The sequence below is a fragment of the Kogia breviceps genome, chromosome 1, assembly GCF_026419965.1.
Source record: "Kogia breviceps isolate mKogBre1 chromosome 1, mKogBre1 haplotype 1, whole genome shotgun sequence".
In the NCBI taxonomy this organism is placed as follows: Eukaryota; Metazoa; Chordata; class Mammalia; order Artiodactyla; family Physeteridae; genus Kogia; species Kogia breviceps.
Window position 1 is genome coordinate 104,066,885 of NC_081310.1, and position 12,108 is coordinate 104,078,992.

A 12,108-nucleotide genomic window follows, 5' to 3' on the forward strand; every position below is an offset into this window, starting at 1 on the left:
TTTAATTTTTCTAAATTGTCTCTAAAACTCTTTAACATCAGTAGAAGGGAAGTGATTTGGCATGCAGCTAATTATCTACATATAGTTGTTTTTCAAACTTTAGAAATGAGTAGAAAGATGCATTCTCATTTCATTATCCTTTTGCAACAATTCATTAGTTAAATTTGAGAGGTAATGAGAGTCTAGTTGGTTTATTAAATGTGATAAATATGATTTCTTAAAAATTCAACTAAATAATCAAACACATTTTAAAATAAAATTTTCAAGTGTTACATTTGTATAGAGAAATTTTTAAGACCCTGAAGAAATTGATAAGAAAATCCACAGCAAACTATTATTTCCAAAATTGTTTTTTGAAGCACTATTATTATACCTAACTGAACTAGGAAAAACTGCCTCCAAGAGAGATTTGGAATCACCCTGTAGCCTGTTTGTCCCACAAGCACACAAAAGTGTATAAAGCAAGGTCACCGCAGATGTGAGGACAGCAAAGGACTGACAATAAAGGACAAAAAGAAAGTAGCTGAGTAGCTGGTCTCCTGATTCTCCTCATGCTATCCTTTGTGTGATTTATTCCTTTTCTACCACAGTCCCTCCAAATCATATGCCCATGTTCAAATGGAAAGGTGTAAGGTATGGATTTAAATGATAATGGCAGACTACAGAGTTGATATTTTAAAAATCACTAATAAGTTATAGGAAAAACAATTTTGAAAAATATCATACTATTTTACTCTGCTTTCCTAACCTTTGTTTAATTTGGCTGAAAAATAGATTTATATTTCTTTAAAGGTCAAAAATCAATCATTGTTTTATCAAACAACCAAACCATGAAATTATTTGCATCATGTTCCACTTTGTCTTAAGTATTCATGTCAATAGTTTAGTAGTTTGAAAGAATAATAGTGTTTTGTATACTGTTATTTATAATTTAATATTTTTATTTTAATATTATTTAAAATATTTATAATTTTTCTTTTCACTGGAAGTCAATTAGTTCATTGTATTTTGCTTACTTTTTTAATTGAAGTATAGTTGACTTAGTGTTAGTTTCAGGTATACAGCATAGTGATTCAGTATTTTGCAGATTATACTCCATTTTAGGTTATTACAAGATAATGAGTATAATTCCCTGTGCTATATAGTATATCCTTGCTGCTTATCTATTTTATACATAGTAGTTTGTATCTGTTAATTCCATACCCCTAATTTGTTCCCCCCATTCCCTCTCACCTTTGGTAACCACAAGTTCGTTTTCTATATCTGTGAGTCTGTTTCTGCTTACCTTCACAACTTTGACAGTTGGGTAAATTTAAGTAAACAACCCTTTCACAGAACTCTCTAAAATAACTTGCCCTAAGTAGTCAAATTTTTTTTAAAAAAATGAATGGAAAGCTTTTCTATAAAGTTCCACTGGGAGATTTTTATTTATGATTTGATATATATATTTGAAGCCACAGTAATACAAAGCAAAAATGGAACGTAATAAGAAGATACATTCCTATCTAAATTCCATGAGTCACTTAAAATGCATTTAATGCCATTCTAATCTATGATAGGTCTTAAATAAATAGATTGCTTTGGAAAGCAGTGGTAGTAACCTCATTAAAACCAAGTGAGAGTTCTCAGAGGAATGGTGTTTCCCTTTCTCTCCCTCTCTCTGTTTCCTCTCTCCCACGGTCTCTGTCTCTCTCTCCCTCCCCCCCCCACCCTTTCCTTATTGCTCTCCCCCTTTCGCCTTCTCCCTCTCTGTTGTCAGGTCACTGACAAACTAACAATATTATTTTAACGCATCTTGTTTTGAAATGCAGTGTTAGTTCATATATATATTATGTGACCTTTTACTTACTACATCCTTGCAAGCTTGCCCTGTTTTAATGAAGAGGCAATGAGTCCCCAAAGAAAAACGTGGAAGAATTCAAGTGAATCTTCTCCATCAACTAAGGATTTTCTCAGGTTGTAAAGATCATACCTTGCACTGGTCAGGTAAGCCTAATGCAATTTTGAATTTGGTAGGAACAGAAATTAAATCCAAGAATTTATTGCAACAACTCACAACCTGAAATTGTTTCTATTTTCTCATTCCCAGGAGTCCTTCCTTAGAATTAACCTGTCAGAAAGCAGGAAGGGAATAACCCTGATTTATTACTAAAAGCAAAGTGAGATTTAAGCTTGAGGGATACTATGGGAAGGGTCCTAAAAAGAAAGAATATATTGCGTTTAAGTTGACAAAATCAGACATGGAAGCCATTAACTAAAAATCTAGTTGTTGACAGGCATTTAATTTGGTATTCTAGCCAACTGGACACCAAGGATTACAAAATTGTACTGAAACCTCCATATAAGCTGGTCATTTAAATGATACATGGGAATAGACCTGGTAGTTGACTCCAAAAAGGAGACCCCAGAGAGAATAAGATGTCCCAGAGAATCAAAGTCATTTAAAAAGGATTCATAAAAGAGAAAGACATGGCACAAACTTACAGGATAAATAGGGACAAAATGTTTTCATATTACTTCATTATAAATTTGCATCCAAATAACACACCCTGCTTTTAATCCATAAATTCACAAAAGCTAATGTTAAAGAATATTATTCAGTTTTAGGGTGTTTGATAATTCTACAACCTCTATTACTCCAAAAATATTACAGAAGAATACTGATGCATTATTTCAAGCTGTAAAGATTAAAGATAGTTTCTGGAAAAAAAATCAGTTAAGCAAGGTAGTCTTTTCATAATGGGGGCTCCTAGCCACACTCCAATGTAAAGTTAATGAATATATCCCATTTTCAGGTCCTCCACTTTATATAATTTTCAGTGAAAGTATTTTAATAACCTCTGGGATTACAATTAATTTAACATATGGTTTTAGAAATTTTCATTTTTAAAGCCAAGTTGTTGAATAAAAATACTGTTAATGGCACAAAACACTTTCACTTTACCTGTATATCACACTAAAAATATTGGATATCAACAAAGCATCAAGAATTAAAGTTATTTTAAGATTTTTGTGCTTTGGGGGGAGGGGAACAATGTATACATCTTACATACCTCAGTAGCAAACTGTTGCAATCCACCAATATTAATTGGTCCCTCTTCAGTGGCATATAAATTGCATCCACCTACACAAAGATCAGAAGTTGGACATACCATTCCACAGCTCAGACCAAGTGGGTTATCAGAAAAAATCATCTTAGCAGCTCCATAATAGTTCTGAAAAAATAAAATAAAATAAAATTTTCTTATGTAACAATTTACCTTTTAAACATTCAAATTATGACCTATATTTTTCTATTAGATTATTGGATTGAAAATCAAGATATGTATAAGATGCAGAAGTTATAATACTGTTTATCATCAGGAGCTATAAAGCAATTATTAGCAAAGTAATATATAGGAGTATTCAATATACATCATATTAATAAATGAATAAGGGCTTCCCTGGTGGCGCAGTGGTTGGGAGTCCGCCTGCCGATGCGGGGGACGCAGGTTCGTGCCCCGGTCCAGGAGGATCCCACGTGCCGCAGAGCGGCTGGGCCCGTGAGCCATGGCCACTGGGCCTGCGCGTCCGGAGCCTGTGCTCCGCAGCGGGAGAGGCCGCAGCAGTGAGAGGCCCGCGTACCACAAAAAAAATAATAAATGAATGAATAATTAATTTTGGTAGCTGAAATTTAAAATATGAATGTTCTGTAACTATTTTTTTTTCACAAGGCATCTAACTCTATCCTGCTATAAATATTTCTTTTCAGTTTTAACAAAGGTTAGTTAGGCAGATTGCTTGAACAGCTTAAAATCTAAACCTTAAGAAAAAAAAAAAAAAGATTATGCTCAGGTTATCCAGATTATCCTCCATTTAACTAAATTAAAAGCAACCAGGGCTCTATTTCCCTTCATTTCATCTGGCCTGTCCATGGATACTATGTACTGTGACACTCTTTGTTGACTTTCCTCCATCAGTAACATCCTATTAACCAAATATGCAGGCGAAACTCATTAAACAGGACTAAACCTTAACAAGTTCATCCCTAATCACTCCCTTCCACACATTTGACTATTATAGGTCAGCTTAGAATCCTTTACATTTCATTAAGAATTTTGGGGGACTTCACTGGTGGCACAGTGGTTAAGAATCTGACTGCCAGGGCTTCCCTGGTGGCACAGTGGTCGAGAGTCCACCTGCCGATGCAGGGGACACAGGTTTGTGCCCCGGTCCAGAAAGATCCCACATGCCGTGGAGCAACTAAGCCCGTGCGGCACAACTACTGAGCCTGCGCTCTAGAGCGCGTGAGCCACAGCAACTGAAGTCCCCTAGAGCCCGTGCTCCACAACATGAGAAGCCACCACAATGAGAAGCCCGTGCACCGCAACAAAGAGTAGTCCCCACTCACTGCAACTAGAGAAAGCCTGAGAGCATCAATGAAGATCCAATGCAGCCATAAATAAATAAATAAATAAATAATTTTTTAAAAAAATCTTAGGGTTTCCCTGGTGGCGCAGTGGTTGAGTGTCTGCCTGCCGATGCAGGGGACACGGGTTCATGCCCTGGTCTGGGAAGATCCCACATGCCGCGGAACAGCTAGGCCTGTGAGCCATGGCCGCTGAGCCTGCGCTCCGCAACGGGAGAGGCCACAGCAGTGAGAGGCCCGCGTACTGCAAAAAAAAAAAAAATCTTAAAAAAAGGATTTTGGGACTAAAAAGAGAACTGCCATATGACCCAGCAATCCCACTACTGGGCATATACCCTGAGAAAACCATGAGTCATGTACCACAATGTTCATTGCAGCACTATTTACAATAGCCAGGACATGGAAGCAACGTGAAGTGTCCATCAACAGATGAATGGATAAAGAAGATGTGGCACATGTATTCCTCAAAGCTGTCAAGTATTTTGTCGAAAATAAGGAAAATTTTGAGAAACTGTAACAGTCAAGAGGTCCCTAAGGAGATGTGACAACTAAATGTAATCTGTTATTTTGGACAGGATCCTGGATCAGAAAAAGAGCATGAGGTGAAAATAGAGGAAATCTGAAGAAACTATAAACTTTAGTTAATAATAATATATTAATAATGTTTCATTAATTGTAATAAATGTGCTATACAATGTTAGATGTTAATAGGTGAAACTTTGTATGGAAATTCTCTGTACCATCTTCACAATTTTTTAATAAATATAAAATGCTCTAAAATACTTTTTAAAAAAGAGATGGCAGAATGTATTTAACAATATGAAACAAATGCATTTATTTTCCTTTTGGCTTTTGTTTAAAGTATTTTTGAAGGTCTCTGAAAACACATACATTGCTTCCATAACTAACTTCCATCATAAATACAAATTCCTATATAAAATACTGATGATAATAAATAACAACAATCATCTTTACTATTTATTGACTCTACTACATTCCTAGAATTTTACCAGGTCTTTATTTAAGTTTTAACACCAATCATATTATATAAGATGTCCAGCACTAAATAAAAAATTTCTAGGCATAAGAAAAGAGAGAATTAAATCCCTGATAATCAGAAAAACAAATAAATAAATGAAGCAGACCCACAGGTGATCCAGAAAGTAAAGTTAGCAGATGAAAACGTTAAATTAATTTTAATAAAAATTCAGTCTAAAAAGACACACAAAATAGATGAAATAATAAAAATATTGTAATATTGTAATCTGTTAAAAAAGGATCAAACTGATATTCCATAACTGAATAAAACATTTTAAAATAGATCTAAATGCATGGTTTTAACAGCATTCATGGTGGTTTAACAATATTTCTCTTATTCTCAGATCTGTCTCTCCACTCCATTTCTGTGCTTACCGCCTTATTTCAGGCCCTCAAACCTCTGTCTGGGAAAAGGAAATCATTGTGCACTGTTGGTGGGAATGTTAATTGGTGTACCACTGTGGAAAACAGTATGGAGGTTCCTCAAAAAACCAAAAACAGAACTACCATGTGGTTCAGCCATTCCACTCCTGGGCATATATCTGAAGAAAACGAAAACACTAATTCGAAGGGTTACATGTACCCCATGTTCATAGCAGCATTATTTACAAAAGCCAGGATGTGAGGCAACCCAGATGTCCATCGATGGATGAATGGATAAAGAAGATATAGTATACAATGGAGTATTGCTCAATGGAGTATTGGTCTTCTTAGAAACCAACAGTCACAACTGACACATGTAAATGTTTCTTCAGTACACTTGAAAACCGAATGACTTTTTGGCCAACCCAATATGTTCAAATGATTTTTAAAAGGGTTCCAAGACAATTCAATAGGTAAAGAACATTCTCTTCAACAAGTGATACTGTAATAACCAAATTTCACATGCAAAAGAATTAAGTTGAATCTCTACCTTACACCTTTAAAAAAAGTTAACTAAAAATGGATGATAGATGTAAATTTTAGAGCTAAATTTATAAAACTCTTAGAAGACAACATAGGAGCAAATCTTCATGACCTTGGATTAGGCAATGGTTTTTAGATATGACAACAATGCACAAGCAACAGCAAAAATATAGATAAATTGGATTTCATCAAAATTAAAAGGACGCCATCAGAAAAGTTAAAAGAAAACCAGAACAGGAGAAAACCACACATAATAAGAAATTTGCATCTTGAATATGTGAAAAATATCTACAACTCACTAATAACAAATAGCCAATTAAAACGAGCAAAGTATTAGTACAAACATATCTCCAGAAACATACAAATGGCCACAGCATAAGAAATGATGCTCAACATCATCTATCAGAGAAATACTAGTCAAAATGACAATGAAATATCACTTCTCATCTGCTTAGTGGGCTATAGTTGAAAAGACATACAATGAAAAGTGTTGGCAACGATGTGAAAAAATTGGAACTCTCATAAGCTACTGGTGGGACTGGAAAATGATGTAGCTGCTTTAAAAAATAGTTTGGCAGTTCCTCATAAGTTTTAAAACTAAAGTTACCATGAGATTCAGCAATTTCACTCTTCGGTGTACACCCAAGAAAATTCACAACACATATCTATGCAAAACTTTGTACACTAATGTCCATAGCAGTATTATTCCTAATGGCTAAAATGAAAACAACCCAACTGGCCATCAACTGATGAAAGGCTAAAAAAAAAAAATGCTGTATATCCATCCATACAATCGACGTTATTTGGCAATAAAAAGTAATGAAGTAATGATAAATGCTATGACATGGCTGAACCTTGAAAATATTATGTTAAGTGAAAGAAGCCATTCACAAAAGACTACATATTATATGATTCCATTTATAGAAAATATATAGACTAGGCAAAACTAAAGAGACAAAGCAGATTGATAACTGCCTATGACTGGGGGTCTGAAAAGAAGTGGAAAACAGCTGCTAATGGGTATACAGTTTCATTTTGGGATGATAAAAATATGCTTGATTTGATTGTGGTAATGACTGTAACTCTGCAAATTTATTCACCATTACTGAACTGTGCACTTTACATTGGCAAATTGTATGGGTTATGAATTATATCTCAGTAAAGCTGTTATTTTAAAAAGTACACTTACAGTACTGGGAATTATATAGGCAATGTGTAAGGCAATAAAAAATCATTCTTGTAGAAAATAAAATTTTTTAATAAAGGGATATTTGAATAAGACCGCTAAATTAGATACAAAACTAGACAATATCCTAGAAGGCAATAAAACATCACTTTTGGAGTTATACTTTCTACTGAATGGAAAAGATTTACATCTCTACTGTACACAAATCTAAAAGTAAAGATGTAAATTTGCAGTCTAAAATTTTAATTAGTTACAAATTAATAGGTTTTTTTTTCCTAAAAATTAAATAATACTTAGATGTCACCTTGTATTTACTTACAAAATGCTTTAGTATGATAATGGTAAACAAATACAGACTTATCTCATTGGTCGTTGGTCTGGTTTTGGATAATTTTGCCTGATAGTGGTAAACATTAAACAAACTGTTCATAATGAACAGTTACGAACTTAAAATTAATTGGTCTACTCGTAAGCAAACTTCTTTAGTTCCTACTTAAACCCATTGATCCACTAACTCAGCACCTGTAATTAAGCAAGCAGTTAATCACTGCCGAGAAAATCTCAAAGTCATTGTCAGTATTCTTTCCTCATCTTACTTGAAACATCAGGAACATCTGACATGACTGATTAACAAATATTTACTGACTCACTGACTAAAAAATCCTATTGCATAATTAGAAGTTTTTATAATAAAAAGAGTATCATAGCAAAAACTGTCAATTGCAGATAACTTTTAAGGGTACTTGAGGAAAAAAAATGCAGAAAGAATATAATCTACTTAAACACCTAAGGATCTTTCCACAAGAATACTGATTGTTTTATGAGCCCCAAATTAGTTTCAAGACTGCACATAAAATAATGACAGAAGAAGAAAAAAAGATACATATTTTTTAAATGCAACAAATAAAACATTTAAAATTATACTTATGGCTCACGATTGCTACCGCTGTCAAACTTACTAGGGCCTGATCTATCACAGCCTATCATTGACAATAAAACTGTCTAGTAATTCTTCAGCACTCTCATAACTCCAAGTGTAACCGTTACATCAAAATAAAATTATAGGAGGCTATAAAATGTTTTAAATTAATAAGAATTACTGACTATTTCTTAAATTAAAAAATCACCATGACAATTTTTTTAAGGCAAATTTACGTTCCCTGATATCAAAATGATTTGCTATTGGAGTAAGAAGTCATTTCAGGCTAAGGTTTAGAATCAGTTTTAAAATTGGTGGCATTCAAAATGACTCTGGAGGTGACAGACCTAAGAGATGAGAGGGAATGCCATACAGTCATTGTAGATTGAAATGAGTAAATAATCAGAAAAGTTCAAAATATGTCTTGGCATAATGACTTGGCAGTTTGGCTAGAGTAGTTCATTCATTCACTTAGGAAATGATGATTAGGAGATATATTTGGAAAATGTGTTTGGACCAAATTATGGAGATCTTCACTGTCAACTTAAGGGTTTAGTATTTAATCGAAGTTTTTTAATAGAACGGTGCCAGTACTAAGGGACTAACTAGGAAGACTACTATATAGATGATGTGGAAATTCTCAGAAAGGGAGTGGACATACAGGGAATTTGAAGAAGAAACAGTTTAAACCTAAAAAACAGAAAGCATTGGCATATATCACAGAATAATGAAACATGGTTTTGAAAATGGGCTAAGCCAACATTAAGCAACTATTCAGAAGTCACCTTTGCAATCGACCTCTTACAAATAATTTTGAAGAAACGGTAGATAACTCCATGTATAGAGATCTGGGTACCCAGAGTCAAAGACATTCAGAAACCTATTAGAAAGGGAACACTTCCTCAACTCTTCCCATCAAGAATGTCAAGATCAATATCAATTATTTCTCTCATAGTAAGTGGGAAGATTTCTTGAGCCCTCCTTCTAAACTAGAGTTTTGACTCCTATTCTGTGAGCTCTTAAACCTTTCTAAAAGTAAAGGCTATAAAATTTAAATTTAGAAGAGTACTTTAAAGACAACCCAGCAGTCTCCTTCTAGAAAATACACAAGCACTTCAACTGGTTTCTTCATGTTATTCAGTCACAAGTATTTTAGTCTTCTACTGTGTGAAAGAAAAAAATGTACAGGGCTATGTTAGGAGGGATAGAAAATAAATATCTGATCTTTTGTGCACAGATTTGTTTTATATATAAAGGATGATGACTTTTACCCTTCTTTAAACAAAAATCTAAAAGACAAAAATGATGTTTGATATGTTTGCTGCTTTTATCTCAACATAAAAGAACAGGTGTTGACTGTTATCTGGTCCATTAACTTACCCAGTGTCTTGTCAGTGCTGAATTTTCTATTACTCATTGGGATTTTTAAAGCATATTCTAAGGTACAACTTGTGCCATTTATGTGAGTTAATTTTAAGATAACTTCAACTTTTATTCTTTGTTTTTCGTTTAAAGTTACAGCTTGAAACTTCATTAGTGTCATCCCTCTACAATTTAATGATTTTTAAAGTCATTATCAAGAAACACGAAAAACTCACAAGCCAGCTATTCTCTCATATGGTATAACTATTTTAACAAATAGTTCTATCATATTCAGGCCTTCATGTCACTACAGCATTATCAATACAGCTGGTGGATTTATTTTAAAGTGTTCTTCCTTCTTCCAATGAGTGTTTTCACAGATGGAAGCACCCTTCCAAGATAAACTCCAATCTGTTGCATTTAAAAAATACTTGGGCTAAACTTCAGTAAGTTTGCATGTGTGAGAAGGGTGAATTAACATTACTTGTATTTCTGGATTGAGCTATATAATGGTGAGTGTCATGATGTACATTAGTTGAATAGAAAATATCTCTAGTAGCACATACAAAAGTATAGGCAAAAGGACATCTCTCTGGCACTCACCATCCCTCAGTAAACAATCTATGTATCTTCACATATTTGGCAAAGGAAAGACAGGGATATATCACGAACAGAATACACAAAAATTCCCACCTTCACAGTACTCACATTCTTGTAGAGACAAATGGAGATGGAAGAATAGATTTGGATGCTTTTATTCTGAAAATCCTCCCTTCATACCACATATACTAAATTTTACAAAATTTTTACATGAGTAGACTTTAGAACTATGAATTTATTTTAGTCTCACTTAATGTGTAAGGAAATTTTTAAAAATCATTCTTGTATAAAATAAAGTTTTTATCTGACCTTGAGACGCTAAACTAGAAAACACACATTCAAGTGCACACACACACACACACACACACACACACACACACGGGCTTCTGAGCCATATGCTCCTGGATTTGAATCATGCTTATACCATATGATTGGAGGAAAATGTAATATCTCTCAGCCTCAGTTTCATCACCTAAGAAATACAGATCAAAATTCCTTCTTAATTAGTTATATTTATGTTAAATATTGTTTAAATACTTGACACAGATAAGTTGCCTAGTACATTATGGAGCATAGGGCAGATTTAATGAATTTAAGTCCCCACCCCTTCCCCTAGGCTTTTTCTCCCTAAAAAGGTTTTCTTAACATGTTAATTCTAAGAGTTTAAGATTTTAACACTTATTAAAGAAAACTCATGTTAGGAAGTAGAAGACAGCAAAAAAGAGCAAAAAGTACAGAAAGAAAAACTATCATCAATCTACTAGGTCATAAAAAAGAAATGGCATGGAGGCATATGTAAGTAGAGGCATAATAATTTATATACATTATAGAAATGTAAAAATGTCACTTCTACTTCTCCAATTTTCTGCACCCTATCCACCTTTCTCTATTAAATTGACCTGAGAACATATAATATTACCCAAGTTTGTTAAGATAACTTAGTGTGTATGTGTACATGTACTCAATTCACTAATCATCAAGTATTTACAAGCATCTACTCTGTGAGAGGCCTTTTGGTAAGCACTAGATATGCATGAAGAATCAGTATTTTTGCTCTAGATTGTTCTGGTTAAATGGAATACAATGATCAACTATACCAATATCCATCCTTTTCATACCATATATCATTGTTCAAAAAACATTTCCTTTAAAAAGCTTTATCAATTTTTCACCATTTTCCAACCAGAAGCATAATGCAGGTATGTCCTTTCTTTGCACTACACCTTTTCAACCACTGTATTTGTTAATATATATTTATGATAGTTGTAAATTTTTCTGATGTGTCTTTTATTAATTTTTTAAAATTTCAGAAACCATGTCTGATCTATAATCTTTGCCTCTAAGCAAGCAGTAGAATATTAGAAACTTAATTAGCATTTATCTTTTAATATCAAAAATAAACATTTAGGTAAAATTCAAAAAGTGTAAAGTACTTCACAGCTTTGAATGATCATTTTAAAGTAAATAATGTGAATATCTGTTGTGAAAACTAACAAGCCCACTTTATCCAGAGAAAATAATAAAATGTGCAATAGATTTTGTAGGAAATTTAAAAAGGTATAATTTTTTTCATTCTTAGGGAGATATTAAGAAGCACAGAAATAAACAATAGAACAAAGATTATTTCATTTAGTGTATGCTAGAGTTTGCATATAGTAATTTACCATAATTCATGATATAATTTCTTCA

At 33.4% G+C, this 12,108-nt stretch overlaps 1 protein-coding gene across 1 annotated transcript in view; it reads right to left on the reverse strand.

Moving 5' to 3' along the window:
* The window catches only part of DPYD (dihydropyrimidine dehydrogenase), an 817,352-nt gene that overhangs the window by 588,865 nt on the left and 216,379 nt on the right, over positions 1–12,108 (reverse strand). The window contains exon 5 of the mRNA XM_059043609.2: positions 3,054–3,215. Within this exon, the coding sequence (XP_058899592.1) occupies positions 3,054–3,215 (162 nt within the window). The remainder of the gene's footprint in view (positions 1–3,053; positions 3,216–12,108) is intronic.